The 14806-nt window shown below is 63.5% G+C and overlaps 3 protein-coding genes across 11 annotated transcripts in view; 2 read left to right on the top strand and 1 right to left on the bottom strand.

The window, feature by feature from the left end:
- The first annotated feature begins 3294 nt into the window (after positions 1 to 3294).
- Positions 3295 to 6351, top strand: HGH1 (HGH1 homolog). The gene is given in 7 exon segments (XM_082713846.1): positions 3295 to 4110; positions 4183 to 4283; positions 4394 to 4492; positions 4682 to 4773; positions 4853 to 4975; positions 5059 to 5217; positions 5219 to 6351. Coding segments are annotated over 7 exon segments (1524 nt in total). The 5' UTR covers positions 3295 to 3328; the 3' UTR covers positions 5387 to 6351.
- On the bottom strand, positions 5953 to 12463 carry LOC309854567 (testis-specific serine/threonine-protein kinase 5-like; the record flags this gene model as incomplete). 6 transcript variants are annotated; one of them, XM_082713857.1, is made up of 10 exons in its annotated part: positions 5953 to 6788; positions 6866 to 7000; positions 7599 to 7714; positions 7790 to 7988; positions 8454 to 8509; positions 8605 to 8807; positions 8973 to 9080; positions 9414 to 9521; positions 11579 to 11614; positions 12014 to 12463. In XM_082713857.1, the coding sequence occupies 10 exons, from the start codon at positions 12050 to 12052 to the stop codon at positions 6547 to 6549; spliced, it is 1242 nt and encodes a 413-aa protein (XP_082569983.1). In that variant the 3' UTR covers positions 5953 to 6546. The 6 variants fall into 6 exon arrangements, with proteins under 6 accessions (XP_082569983.1, XP_082569986.1, XP_082569987.1 ...); XM_082713860.1 differs by having other exon boundaries at positions 9414 to 9525; positions 12014 to 12063; XM_082713861.1 differs by lacking the exon at positions 6866 to 7000.
- A 243-nt stretch (positions 12464 to 12706) lies between these two features.
- MROH1 (maestro heat like repeat family member 1) overlaps positions 12707 to 14806 on the top strand; it is a 60747-nt gene continuing 58647 nt past the window's right edge. For 3 of the 4 annotated variants that reach the window (XM_082720440.1, XM_082720443.1, XM_082720442.1), the window contains exon 1: positions 12714 to 12881. The gene's annotated coding sequence lies outside the window, so the exon portion shown is untranslated. Of the gene's footprint in view, positions 12882 to 14806 lie in introns of all 4 variants that reach the window. The other variant, XM_082720441.1, reaches the window with a different exon arrangement.

Below are 14806 nucleotides of genomic sequence, written 5' to 3'. Positions count from 1 at the left end.
ATCTCTCGGTGGTTTGACTGAGCCCGGTGTCCACGTCCAGCATGGAGTCTCCTTCAGACTCTCTCGTCCTCTCCTCCCTGCCCCACTGTCTGTACTGCCTTCGGCTCGGTCATGCTCCCAAGGTCCTGGAATCGGGCCCCACAGCAGGCTCCCTGCTTGGCGGGGAGTCCGTTTCTTCCCCTCCCACTCCTCCTTCTTGTGTTTCCTCTCTTGCTGTGTCTCTCACTGTCAAATAAAATATTTTTTAAAAAATTTTACAGCACCTGAGTGGCTCAGTTGGTTAAGTGACGGCCTTCGGCTCAGGTCATGATCCTGGAGTCCCAGGTCCGAGTCCCACATCGGGCTCCCTGCTTGGCAGGGAGTCTGCTTCTCCCACTGATACCTCTCATGTTCTCTCTCTCTCTCTCTCTCAAATAAATACATAAATAAATAATCTTGAAAAAAACTTTATAAAATTTATTTTGCCCAATAAATAAAATCTTTCAAAAGAAAATTAAAATAGGGGCATCTGGTGGCTCAGATGGCTAAGTGTCTGCCTTTGGCTCAGGTCATGATCCTGGGGTCCCAGGATCGAACCCCTCGTCAGGCTCCCTGCTCATTGGGGAGTCTGCTTCTCTCTCTCCCTCTGCCTCTCCCCTTGCTCCTTTCTCTCTATCTCTGTCTCTCAAATGAGTAAATAAAATCTTTAAAAAATAAAATAATACATAGGACCATCCTTGAAGGTTCTTCCAATGGCCAAATTTTGGATCACAATAATGAGAGTAAAATATTCTATTTCTTTGAATAAAATAAGACTCCGTGAGGGGCAGCTGACCGGCGAATGACTCTTGATATCGGGGTCATGAGTTCAGCCCCACACTGGGTGTGGAGATTATTTCAATAAATTAACTTTAAAAATAGAAATGAGAATCCATGAGTCTTCACTGACATACACAAGTGAACAAAAAGAGGTAAAGAGAAAGCTTTCTCCTCTACGACAGACAAAACACTAGTGAGTGAAAGGTGCATGAGGAATGCACTATTTACGTATTCTCAATGTACTGCCCCATAAAACATTTACTAAAGACAAAGAGAAAAAAGTAATCCAACAGTGAAGACTCCTGGGCAATTCCCTTTAAGTAATCAAAATAAACATCTCCAGTGTGGGGACAAACTGCCCAACAAAAAGCCCTCAGCCTCGTCTCCATAGTCTTTTTTTTTTTTTTTTAAAGATTTATTTGAGAGAGAGCAGGAGCAGGGGGAAGACAGAGGCAGAGGGAGAACCAGGCCCCCACTGACCAGGCAGCCAAGGGTCTCCGCCCCAGAACACTGAGATCATGACCAGAGTTGAAGGCAGATGCTTCACGGACTGAGCAGCCCAGGCTCCCCGCTCCTTGGTGTTCCTGCCAACCTGAATCTAACCATGAGGCAACCAGACAAGTACAAGTTGAGCAACATGTTACAAAGGAGATGGTCAGTGTCCTGCAAGCATCAAGGGCATGAAAGTCAAAGACTGAAGTGTAGCTCTCAGTTGAAGGAGACTGAAAACTTTGCTAAAAGGTCATTATTGGGATAACTGGGGTAACTTGGGGTAACTGGATAACTGGGTCAGAGGTATGTGGAAGCTCTTGTTGAGACGTTTTCAACTCTTATGGGCAGCAACTGCGTATCTGAGCATGTGATTTCCTTGGAGAGGTGGGCATTTCCTCGGACTTGTCTATCGTCTTCCTCAGTTTCGGGCAAGGGGCTTTCACACAAGGTTCGGCTGGCAGTGAGCCTATGAAGTGCTGGTCGGTCTCACTTGGGGGCAAATCCCGACTCCTGGACCTTATTACCCACTGACTTCAGGGGCGTGCTGTTCCCTCTCAATGGCTCTGCCAGCCACCATTGTCCCTACAGGCTTTGTTCTAGCCCTTAAGAGTGAAACAAAAATAATATCAATCTACTAAGGGGCTTATAACCTATGCAGAAGTACATAGCATGACCCACGAGGGGAGGAATAGGTAAAGGAAAAATCTTATATTAGAAAAGGTCTCAAATCAATGATCTCAGCCTTTACCTTAAACTAGAAAAAGAACAGCACATGAAACCCACAATAAACAGGAGAAATAGTAAGGTCGATGTGGACATTTATTAAATCAGAAAAGAAAACAGAGAAATAGAGGAGTCCAACACGATTCTTTACTGAGATCAACACAATGGACCAATCGGCAGGAGTGAGAAGTCCCACACCGTCAGCGTCCGGGAGCTCAGCGTCCGGGAGGTCAGTCCCACACCGTCAGCGTCCGGGAGGTCAGCGTCCGGGAGGTCAGTCCCACACCGTCAGCGTCCGGGAGGTCAGCGTCCGGGAGGTCAGTCCCACACCGTCAGCGTCCGGGAGCTCAGCGTCCGGGAGGTCAGTCCCACACCGTCAGCGTCCGGGAGGTCAGTCCCACACCGTCAGCGTCCGGGAGCTCAGCGTCCGGGAGCTCAGCGTCCGGGAGCTCAGCGTCCGGGAGGTCAGCGTCCGGGAGGTCAGCGTCCGGGAGGTCAGTCCCACACCGTCAGCGTCCGGGAGGTCAGTCCCACACCGTCAGCGTCCGGGAGCTCAGCGTCCGGGAGCTCAGCGTCCGGGAGCTCAGCGTCCGGGAGGTCAGCGTCCGGGAGGTCAGCGTCCGGGAGCTCAGGCGGCACCACTACAGACGCTACCGACGTTAAGGGAAGATCACGAACTACCTCACGCCAACGAGTTTGACACTTGAGATTAAATGAACCAATTCCTTGAAAAACACAAACTACCAAAAGTCACTCAAGACGAAAGCGGCCCCTGAATAGGATTTGTGGTCGAAACAGCTTTCCAGCAAGAACAAGTCGGGCGCGGACGGCTTCGCTGGGTGGCGGACCCGCCCGTCCGCGAGGAAAGGCCGGGCTCACGAGGTCCTCCGAACACGGACGAAGGGGGAACGCTTCCCCGTCCTCCTGAGAAAACCAGGGCGCGATGTGAAGACTGCAGACCGGGACGCAGAAACTCTCCACAACGTTAGCGAACCCCGAGCCACAGCTACTAAAATGCGAGCGTCCCCGCGACCGGACGGCGGCCGCTCCGGAAACACCGGCTGCTCTAACCTTACAAAGTCCATGGAAGTCATTTATGACGTCACTCTTCCAGCGACGGGAGCTCCCTCCCCCAGGGTCTGGCCGGCCCGGGGACCGGGGTCACCCCGGGGATTCCCGGCTTCCGTCCGCGCGCCGGCCCCGCGCCGGCCCCGCGCCGGCCCCGCGCCGGCCCCGCGCCGGCCCCGCCCCGCCCCGGCCCCGCCCCGGCCCCGCCCCGGCCCCGCCCCCGCTGTGGCTGGGCTCCGGGACCACAATGCCCAGGGCCTCGGCGTGGCCCCGCCTCCGCACGCCGACCCCGCCCCGCGCGCACAGTCGACAGCCTCTGATTGGCGGCAGCGGCTTCCGCTCCCCTGATGGGCGGGTTCTCGGCGCCGACGGCGGCGTGGGGGATCCCGAGGCCCCGGCAGGCATGGGGGAGGCCCGGACTCGCCCCGGAGCGTCGGCTGATGGGCTAGCTCCCGCAGGGTCGCCGATGCCGGAGGCCGGCGTGGAGGCGGAGGTGGCGAAGCTGCTGCCCTTCCTGGCGCCCGCTGCGCGGGCGGACCTGCAGGCGGAGGCGGTGCGGCACGTGCTGGCGCTGACCGGCTCCGGGCCCGGTCGGGCGCTGCTGGCCGGCCAGGCGGCGCTGCTGCGGGCGCTGGTCGAGCTGGCGGCGGCCGCGGCCCCGGCCCCGGCCCGCGACGCCGCTCGTGCGCTCGTCAACCTGGCTGCCGAGCCCGGCCTACACGGTCCGCTCCTGGAGGCCGAGCCCGCGCTGCCTGCCCGCCTGCTGGGCCGCGCGTTGGACCCAGAGTGGCCCTGGGCCGAGGAGGCGGCCGCCGTGCTGGCCAACCTCAGCCGCGAGCCGGCGCCGTGTGACGCGCTGATGGCCGCGCTGGCGGCTGAGGAGCCGGGAGGGCCAGGCCTGGAGCGGCTGGTGCACGCGCTGTGCACGCCCGACTACAACCCCCGGGCGCCCCTGCATTACCTGGGGCCGGTGCTCTCCAACCTCAGCCAGCGTCCCGCGGCGCGGGCGTTCCTGCTGGACCGCGAGAGGTGAAGCCCGGGGCGCCCGCGGGGAGGGGGTGCGAGTGAACCGGGCCGGCACTGAGTGGTCCCTCCCCCCAGGTGCGTGGTCCAGCGGCTGCTGCCCCTTGCCCAATTCCCAGACTCCTCGGTGCGCAGGGGCGGGGTGGTGGGGACTCTCCGAAACTGCTGCTTCGAGCATCGTGAGTGGTGATGGGGGTGGAGGGGTTGCGGTTGGGGGGTGGGCTGGGGCAAAGAGACCACTTTGGACCCCCCCCCCCCAGACTGGCTCCCATTTCTGTCTTCCCCTCAGGACACCACGAGTGGTTGCTTGGGCCCCAGGTGGACATTCTCCCCTTCTTGCTGCTGCCCTTGGCTGGGCCTGAGGACTTCTGTGAGGAGGAGATGGAGCGTAAGTGGCTTTGGTGGAGCCTCAGGGGTGGCTGGGCAGTGGGGGGAGGGCCCTAGGGGTTAGGTAGGCCACAGATCAGGACCCTTCCTGAAACCTGCCAGCGGGAAGATGCTGAGCACAGACGGGACTGACAAAGGCAGGGTCCAGCTGCGCAGTGCAGGCAGCAGCAATCCCCACACCCACCTCTAGGGCTGCCAGTGGACCTGCAGTACCTGCCCCCAGACAAACAGCGGGAGCCCGATGCTGACATCCGCAAGATGCTGGTGGAGGCCGTCATGCTGGTGAGCAGGGGTCCTGTGCCAGTGCCACCCCCCAGTATCCCCATGCCTCAACCTCTGTGTGTCCTCTGCCCTGTTGCAGCTGACAGCCACGGCTGCTGGACGCCAGCAGGTGAGGCGCCAGGGAGCCTACCTGATCCTGCGTGAGCTACACAGCTGGGAGCCGGAGCCTGACGTGCAGGGGGCTTGTGAGAAACTCATTCAGGTGGGCGCAGCATGTGTGGAGAACAGGCATGGATGTCGGGGGGGGGGGGCGGGCAGCTGCTTACCTCCCTCCCCTGCCGGCAGGTGCTCATTGGGGATGAGCCAGAGCCGGGCATGCAAAACCTGCTGGAGGTACAGGTGCCTGAGGATGTGGAGAGGCGGCTGCAGCAGCTGGACCACCAGGAGCGGGAGCAGCACACCCGGGGGCAGCCAGAGGAGCCGGCCCCGGATCCACAAGCAGAGGGGGCTACACCCACCTGAGGCCCTGGCTCCCCACCCCCAGCTTCAGGCCCACCTTGGCCAGCCCATCCGTCCAGGCCTTCCAGACCAGGTCTTCCTGCAGCCACCTGCAGGCCTCCGGGTCTCCTTGCTCAGAGCGCTGTTCCCTGCTGAAAGGCGTAGCTACACTTAACGCTCAGGGTGGGCCATCTGGGACGAATGTGCGGTAAACGTGGGGGGGTCAGGGCGCTTCATGCCCCGTTGCTTCCTGCAACACAGGTTGTTCAGACCAGCGCTGGTCAGACTGAGCTAGTCAGGCTCTGTGACTCTCAGGCACTTCAGGAGACAGCATCCCGGGCTGGGCACAAACCAGTACAAGCCTGAGCAACCCCTGAGGGCACTACAGAGGGCGGGGCATCCAGGTGTAAGCAGGGCCTTTTGCTGCCAGTCCCACCCGGCACCTTCCATTCTGGGTCCTTAGCTAGCCCTGCCTGAGATCCAGCCTCCGAGGACTGACATCTTGTGACTGTCACCAGCCGCAGTCTGTCCTGGGATCTCCTAAGGCTGCAGCCCCTGGTTTGTCGTTGGAGCACTTGCTGGGTGCTGTCTGCCTCCTGTCCACCATCCTGCTCCGCCTGTGCTCCGAGACTGCCCTCAGCCCCAGCCCAGAACTGCTGTGACCAGCTATGCCGGCATTAACTACGCTCTAGCCGTGGCCAGTTTCCTTGACTTGCACGGCCCCTTGCCTCCCCGGTGCACCTTTAGCCTCGCTCCTTGCCCAGCCTTTTTCCTCAGCACCCTCTGTCTCCTTGGAGCCCCACTGGGTCCAAGAAACTTGTTTTCCCCCAGCTCTTTGTGTGGGCTTCTGTGTTCTGCAGCTGCCAAGCCTGGTAGGCTGTCCACATGGCCCTCCCCGTGCCCTGCTCCCTTCCTGTCACCGTCTCTGGGGTAGGACTCCTCTGCACTCTGGCACAGGAGTGCAGCCTGACGCCCTGAGTGTTCCAGCACCCTCTCTCCACGTGCCCGCAGTCCTGTCACTGCCTCCAGAGCTGGAGGTCCACTTCGGTTCCTCCCATCAAGCCTGGGTGCATCACAGAAACCAGGAGTCTCTTTCCTCCTGTATTTTTCTCCTCCTCCCTATTAAAGCTGTGATGTGGAGGCGTGTGGACTCGTGCACTCGTGTTCTCCCCGGCTGGGGAGCGTGGCCGGCTGCCCCTTCCTGCACTGACACACCAGCGTCTCCTCCATAAAATAAATGCTTTATCTGGCCTCGCCTGGGCCTACCCATCCTGGGGTGCCCAGGCAGTGCTCAGGCGTGGTCCTGATGGCAAACGTGGAGCTCAGGGATAGTGGCTACCCGGAGGCCCCCACCCCCAGGCTGGCTACCATCATGCTCCGGAGCTCCCGCTGGGCAGATCCTGCACCTCTTCTTGGGACTCCCTCTGGGGGCTCAGGCGTCAGGCCAGAAGCATTCCTCCGGTGAGTCCCCCCCTGCTGGGGGCGCCGGAGCTGCAGGAGTGACCTTGGACGCTCTGAGTCTCCGCCAGGCTCCGTGGGATGCAGGGTTGCGGGCAGCTGTGACTTGGCTGGCTTCACTGCAACCGACAGCCAAGGGGAATCTAGGGGCGCTGAGTGGCAGAGCCCCCGCCTACCCCGCTGGGGCCCCGCCCACCTGGCGACCAGCGGAGCATGGTGCAGAAGAGCGCATGCCTGGCGGGCAGCATCCAGCAGTGGGCGGCCACCTGTTGCAGGTCCAGGCGTGCGCGGGGCCTTAGCTGTAGCAGGCCCCGGATCAGGTCCTGGCACTCTGTGGGCAAGGGCTCGCAGCTGTGGCCTCCCGCTGCCCACTCTCTTGCCCGTGCCCATGGCTGTCAGCAGTGCTGGACAGTTTGGAAGACATATCCCGTGCAGTCACCCGAACGCGCGCAGAGTCCGTGCTTCTCCAATCAGGAGATGGAGGCACCGAGAGGGAAGGAGGTGTGCCCTGGGCCGGTGCAGAGCTCAGAGCCCCGGGACGGTTGCTTTCCAGACGAGGAGACTGAGTCTGTGCCACCCCCAGCCCCGCAGCCCTCTCACCTCTGTGCTGCCGTCCACTTACCGCCCAGATTGGGGGTGGGAAGCCAGCTCAGCCCCCATGCCCCCGCCACTCCCCTCACTAGGCATAATGACCCGTCTCCGGACCCAGTCTCCCCCTAGGATTTTATCTGAGAGAGCATGAGCAGAAGGAGGGGCAGTGGGAGAAGCAGGCCCCCCACTGAGCAGGGAGCCCAATGCAGGACTCAATCCCAGGACCCCAGGATCATGACCTGAGCCAAAGGCAGACACCACAGCAAGGGAGCCCCCAGGCGCCCCTGGACCCAGAAGTCTCTTGCCAGGACTTGGGAGGGACCCGTGCTCTGGCTCACCTGGGGACACGCCCGGCCTGAAGGCAGGGCCTCGGCGCATGAGGTGCAGCACGCGGCGTGGCCGATGCTCCCTGAAGGGCAGCTTCCCGGACACCATGGCATAGAGGATGATACCCCTGGGGACACAGGCGGCTCAGGGCCTGCCCCCCTCCCGCCCTTCCACGGTCCTGCCTGTGCCGGGGGCCACTCACAGGCTCCACAGGTCGGCCGGCTCCCCGTGGTACTTCTTACTCATGAGGATCTCGGGGGCCGCGTAAGCCACAGAGCCGCAGAAGGTGCTCAGCAGCGAGTCCTTGAGGCCCGAGCGGTTGGCGAAGCCAAAGTCTGCGGGGGCGCGTGGGGCGGGGGGGCGGGCAGGAGGGGAAGGGACGTTGGGCTCGGGAGAGGGGGCTGTGGGGCAGACGCAGAGTGGGTGCGTGTCTGAAGCACAGGTGGGGGCCAGCGTGGGGCTGGGCCTCCTGGGAGGGTCAAAGGTCAAGGTAGGTGGGGGTCAAGTCTGAAGCGGGCGGGGCGCCTGGCCGGCTCAGTCAGCTCAGCAGCCCACTCTTGGTTTCCGCTCGGGTCACGATCTCAGGGTCCTGGGATGGAGCCCAGGGTCTGCATCCGGCTTCACGCTCAGCCTGGAGCCTGCTTCAGGATTCGCCCTCTCCCTCTGGCCCTCCTCTCTCTCTCTCAAATATATAAACGGGTCTTTCAAGCCACAAAAATTGAAAAAAGCCTGAAGCAGTCGAGGGTAGAGGCTGGAGTCCTGGCTGGGACAGAGGCTGAGCAGGGCGGGCCTCCCGGAGAAGCTGAAGGCTGGGGCTGTGAGTCAGGGTGGGTTAGGGCAGGGGTGGGGCTGGGCCACAGGCTCACCGGTCAGCTTTAGGAGGCCCTGGTCGCCCAGCAGGATGTTCTCACACTTGAGATCCCTGCGTAGGGAAGGGGAAGCAGGGCTGGTCCTGGGCTCGTTGGGCCTCTCCATGCGGGGGGTCAGGGGAGACAGGTGGTGAGGGCAGCCCCTCACCTGTGCACGATGCCAGAGCTGTGGCAGTGGGCCACGGCACTGACCAGCTGCCAGAACAGCCCACGGGCCTCCTCCTCTTCCAGCCCTGGGCGGCAGCGGTGGCCCGACATGGCGTTGATGTGCTCCAGCAAGTCCCCGCGGGCTGCCAACTCCAGCACCAAGTAGGAGCGCTGGCTGTTGTGGTAGGTCTCATAGAGCTGCACCTGCCAGAACCCGTCCCCAGCCTGCCATCACCCAAGGAGGGCTTGTCCAGGGCACTGGAGCAGGGGCTCAGGGTGGGGCTGGGCCCCAAGCATCAGGGTCCCTGGTGGGAAAGGGGGTGCTCCTGGGCAGGGTGGGCACGGGCCGTGTCGGGGGTCTCTGCCTACCACGTTCAGGTGCTTGTAGGTAGCGTTGAGGGATGATATCTCACGGGGCAGGAACTTCTGGGAGAACTCCACAGGGGCCTTAGCCGTGGAGATGATCTTGATAGCCACCTGCAGAGGTGGAGGGTGGCCCTTGTGTGTAGGCCACAGCCCCGGAACGGACACGGGAACAGGCCCCATGTCCTTGGCGCACACTGCTAAGCTTGACTGGGGCGAGGCTGGGAAGCAGAATCCCTGGGGGTCTAGAGAGACCTTCCCCTTCCCTCCTGGTTCTGATATGCTCCAGGGGTTCTGGAGCTGGGACCAGCTTGCAGGTCCTTGGGAGGACACCGGAGCAGGAGGGAGCTGGCACAGCAGGGAGGTGCCTCAGTGGGGCCTGGGGCATGGGGCCCGCTGGGGCTGGCCTGCCGTCTGTACCCATGGGAGGAGATGGGCCTGCCTCACCATGGCATGGTGCTTGCCTCGCAGGTCGGAGGCCAGCTTGGGGTTGTGCCGCATGCGCTCATGTGTGGCGTAGGCCAGGTAGACTTTGGAGAAGGCCCCAGAGCCAATCTTCCTGGAAGACAGCAGGTAGCCATTGTCCCTGCATTCGCGTACCTGCTCCATGAAGTTTTGTTGGTCCAGCTTTCGCTGGGCACTGCCCTTCATGGAGGGCGGGGTGCCACGGGAGGAGGCGAGGCCTTGGGTGGGAGGAGCAGGGGGCAGGGCAGAGGCCTGAACGGGATTAGAAGGGTAGGGCAACAGGGCCGGAGGAGGCTGCTGGGCCCTGGGGCTCTCAAGGCTGCACCCCTGTTTCTGAAGTCTTTCTGGGACTGGGGCAGAGGCAGGGGAGTGACCAGGGCTGAGAGCTCGGAGTGGGAAGCGAAGGCAGCCGTGGACTAGTGTGGGTCAAGGCAGGCTCTGGGAAAGCAGGGGCAGATTCCAGAACGGAGGTTCTAGAGCTGCTCTTGCATTGTGCCCTCAAAGAGGGGTGTTCTGTCCCCCAGGGCCTGCCTTCTCTGAGAATGTCTTGCTGGAACTATCCTCATCCTGCATGGGGCCCGCTCCTTGTGGGGTGAGAATCCCCAAGGCAGTGTGAGGCCTTATGTGGCTAGTCACAAAAGACCCGTCAAGAAGTGTGTGGGGAGGGTGGGCGAGGGCAGGCAGGGATTCTAAGCAGACAGAGAAGGGGAAGGAAACCCAGCGTGCGCTGGCGCGTGCCCCTCTTCCTTTGCGAGTGTAGTGTGGAGGCCGCCAGGTCCGCTGACCCTGGCCTTGCCCCCAGAGCTCTCCTCAGACTGACGGCCCATCTCCAAGGCAAGCAAGGGTCTCCAGTCTGGGCTCTAGGAGAGGAAAGCCAACACGACCCCTGACTTCTGGCCTGCAGAGCCTTCTGGGGGCGCTGTTGCCACAGGGAGTAGCAGACAACGTTAATGAGTATCTACTGTGTGGCAGGGGCCGAGTGGCCACACCCCCTCAGTCCCTGCCTCCCGGCTACGGACCACATCTGACACAGCCGTCCCGTAGTAAGGCATTCTCATCCAGGATCGCAAACCACAGCCAAGTTCTACGGGTGAGAATTTGGCCCATCGAGGTGCACAGATGTGGTCTCTCCGCTCCAAGCTAGCCGGCTTGGTGGCTGCTGGGCTGCTGTCATGCAGGTGTCCTGGGAGGGCCTGGCTCTTGGTGGAGAATTGTGACTGTCTGTGGCCCTGGCTTGTCCCTGTGGGGATCTGCAGTGGTCATGGTGTGCCTGTGGCCGTGAAGGCCTGGGAATGGTCCGGTAGGACAGATACGTTCTCCTAGTCCTGCTGGGTGAGAGGGGGGTGAGCTGCTTTAGAGCAAGGTTTGTGTCATGTGTTCCCTCGCTCACCCACGTCCTTGCTAGTCAAACTGCCTGGGATTTAGAAAATATGGACAGACTTTCTGCGTTGCTGATGTGCAGGTTGGGTTAGAGAAAGCTCTGGATTTCAAGCAGAGGGGTTATTACTCTGGTGTTAGGGGGCTGGCGCAGTGAAAGGGAAGATGGTGGGCGTCCGGCCAGAGGTGTGTGTGCCTCCGCACTGCTGCTGGGGAGCCTGGGAACCGTGTTGGCTGTCACCTTCCTAGCTCCCACCAGTGCCAGAACAGAACAGGAAGCCACTGAGAATCGTGTGGAGACACGCAGGACCCAGAACGGTGACCAGCTCTGCGCACCCTCCCTTTGCAGAGTCTTTCATGACCTCCTCCTTCACTGCCATTATTAGATGCATTGAGCCCCATCATGTGCGGGGCTTGGTGCCGAACACTTGGAAGCAAATCACACACATGGGCCCTTCTCTCCTAGAGCTCACAGACAGGAGACGGGCATCAATAGTGTAATGAAATGACAGCTGTGATGTTTGGTGGAGCAGTTTGTGCCCTTGGGGAGTGAAGTCTGGCTAAGGCTGGGGACCGGACAGAGCCAGCAGGGCTGCTGAGCACTGGCCCTGTCGGAAGGCAGGGCTTGGGGCAGGAAAGTGAATCCTTCAGATGGGACCTTTGAAAAGGCCTGCCTCCTGCCCTAGCAACTTCTGCATGCTGTGTGAGGGGCCTGGGGGGTGGTTGGGGCTCTTCCCAAGGGACCAGGCCCCATCTGCAGAGCATCTCACCGTCAGCCTTCTGTCCCTGTCTTCTGGGCTCCATCCCTGCAACAGAAAAAGGGCTGAACCCCTTCCCTCTTGGGGATGGGAATGTCCCTCCCCTGCACTGTGCAGCTTCCACCCTGCCCCAGTGTGTGCCCAGGGCCGCACGCTGCACCCTCAAGCCATCAGCCACAGCTCGCTGCAAGCTGAAGATGCGGGCTAGGCCTGGACGTGAGGCTGCCGACCACTTCCTTCTCAGAGGGCCCTTCTCGCTTCCTGAGCTGCGGCGATGCCCGCCTTTTTCTCCGTCTGCAAACGTGCCCAGATGACTTCAGCCTGCGAGGCTGTGCCCGAGCCGTGCCTGGTGCAGATCGCAGCCCCCCGCCCGCCGCTTCCCTCGGAGTCCGATCCTCGTCCCCCGTCCCCCCGCGGCGCCACTTGGCAGCGCTTCGCGTGTCTTACTGTTGCCTGTTCCGCGCCCTCTGCAGCGCCCCGGCTCATCCCGACCCCCGGTCGGCCCACGGAACTCGTCTCTGCTCGCTCGGGGGTCGGCGGCCGCAGGGTCTCCGGGGGTTGGCCGGGAGCGCCGCGTGTGCGTTCCGGCGTGAGCGGTAGCGGAGCGGGAGAGGGCCCGCGTGCGTCCAGGTCGGGCCCACGGGCGTGGGTCCCTGGACAGGCGCGTGTTTGCGAGGGGCCTGGCTCTGAGCGCAGTGGCGCGCCGAGCCCGCGAGGCCGATGCGCTCCTGCGTGCGGCGCGGGGTCCGCGCCCGCTTCCGCGCCAGGTCAGTGTCGGAGCGGACACGAGCAGAGAGGCGGAGAGCGCCGGGCGCCGCGCGGGAAAGCGGGACGTGCACGCCCCGCGCCTGCGCACTGACCGGCCGCGTTCCTTACGGCCGGCGGGGAGGCCGTGCTCGCGCGCAACGGTCGGGAGTCGAGGTATGCAGACGGCCGGGGGGCGGGGCCGAGCGTGAGGCGGAGTTTGCGCACTCCCGCTCGCAGGGGCCCCGGGGGCGGGGTGGAGAGAGGGAAAGCGGGAGAGGGACGCGTCTCCGGCCAATGAGCGCGGAGATGGCCTGGGGGCGGGGCCGGGCTGCCGCGCGCCGAGCCGCGGTTGGCGGAGGGTGGCGGGGGCGGGCTCGGCGTGCGACCCCGCCCACCACTCGGGGCCCGGCAGGCTGGGAGGGCGGCGCCCGGGCCGGGGCGGCATCTCCTCAGGTAGAGCGGCGCCCGGGGACCGGCGTGCCTCGGGGGAGCCGCGGCCGGAGAGTCCGGGGTCCGCGCCGTCGGCCGGGGCCTCGTGGGAAGCCGCGTCGGGAGGCGCCTCCCCAAGGTCAGCGGGCGAGCGCGAGGAGGGTCCTGGGCGTCGCGGGGCCGAGCCCGCCCCTCGGCCGGGGCCCAGGTGCGCCCGGCGCGGCCCGGAAGAGGCCCAGGAGCCGGCCGCGCCCCTTCGGGCCCACGCCGGCGCGGGCTGCGGGGGCCTGGGGCGCGCCCCGGGCACGGCGGACTGTCCTCCAGGGGAAGCGGAGCCTGAACTCGGAGACGCCGCTGCCCGTTCGCTCGCGGGCGCCGGGGGAGGCGGTCCGGCGCAGGGACGGGTGCGTCCGGACGCCGCGGGACCGCTGGGCGCAGCGGCGGGGCGCGAACCGGCAGGGCAGGGCGAGGGCCAGGTGGTGCTGGGCCAGGCCGGCCCGCGGGCCCCGGCTCGGAGGCCCGGGTGTCGCGGCCGCCGGCTTCCTGCAGCGCCAGCACAGCGGCCGTGCGGCGCCAGGGCCGGAGGACAGGGCTCCGTTCGCGGCCGCGCGCGTGCAGCCCTTCCGCTGTGCCAGCCCGGTGGAGGGGGCGCGGGGCCGGCCGGCTCGAGAGCCGTGAAGTGGGTCGGAGGGGTGGGGTGGGGGCGGCGGGTCTGGTGGGGGAACCGGAGGACTGGCCTTGCCTGGCCGGCTGGGGCGGGGAGCGGGTGGGGTTGGGGCTGGGGCTGGGGTGGAGGCCGGCGCTGCGGGCACAGTCTTGGAGGCCGGGACCACTTCTGGAAGGGATGGGGGGGGGCGTGGAGAGGCGGGTCAGGTGTGGGGAGGGAGACGCAGGAGCAGGACGGGTGATGCTGGTTCCTGGCCCGACCCTGCGTGCGCGGGGATGCAGGAAAGAGGCAGGTGTGTTGGGGCCGGGAGAGGTCGGGTGAGGCTGGGGCTGTTGGGTTTGAGGGGTCCGGATGGAGAGACCCAGCGGGCACTGGGCCCCGGGAGACCCATGTGGGAGTGGTCAGTTGCGGGACCCTCCAGCAGTGGCTTGATGGTGGCGCGGCTGCATCTCACGCCTGTAGTTCTGGCGCTGGAGGGGTCTGGGGATGCTGCTGTCAGCAGGGTCTTGACTTCCAGGCCTCAGGCTCTTGTGGTTCAAGTGAGCAGGTGTCTCTGGTCTCTCTGTGGTGTCGGAGTGGAATGACCTGAGTTGAGCTCCCTGGGTTACCTTGAAACCAATATTCAGGCTGCCTTGCTGGGACCTGCGACTCGCTGTTTCTCACTGCCCAGGGCTGGTTGCCGCCTCCTCAGGGACAGCCGTAGATCAGAGGTGGAAACTGGGGGGCTCATGCCTGCCTGCGCTCCCCGCTAGTGCCATGTGCAGACACGGTGTCTGCACTGAGGCCAGGGTCCGCTGAGCCCAGGTAAGCAGTCCGGTGGCGGCGAGCGTGTGACCAGCCGCTGCAGACCTCGTGAGCCTCTTCCGTGGGCTGAATCATTCCATCTCCTGGAGGTAGGTCCCAGAGAGCCCCTGTGGCTCTTCTGGGCGCCTGGCCAGTGCTCAGGGCATACTGGCCCCGGAGTTACGAGAACTGGGATTTCTTCACTGAGCTGGAGGGCCACGTGGCTCTGGGGGTTTCCGTGTGAACCCAGTGACGCAGCTTGGGACGGCTTGGATTGAGAAATAGTGTTCCTGAGGGACGGTGAGCAATGGACTGTTGAACTGCCTTCCCCAGATCCTCAGCCCAGATTCTTGTGGGTGACTCTGGAAGTGGATTCTTCTCTGGCTCTGGTGCCGGAAGAGAGGGTCCTGGGGCCTGCTGCAGGGCTGGGTCATTCCCGTGACCCCACACAGTGGCCTGACCCTCAGACAGGCGCGTGGCTTCCTCTGGGCAGTGGTGTCCGTGGCCTCCTCGCCTCCCATGTCTCCTCCTGACCCACCTTGGGCTTGGAGCAGCTGGCCCAGCACCTCTGTTAGCCTCTGCCATGTCGCGTGGCAGCCCTGATACACGTGGGT

Source organism: Mustela nivalis (assembly GCF_964662115.1).
Source record: "Mustela nivalis genome assembly, chromosome: 2".
Lineage (NCBI taxonomy): Eukaryota > Metazoa > Chordata > Mammalia > Carnivora > Mustelidae > Mustela > Mustela nivalis.
This window is presented reverse-complemented; position numbering and strand designations above follow the sequence as displayed.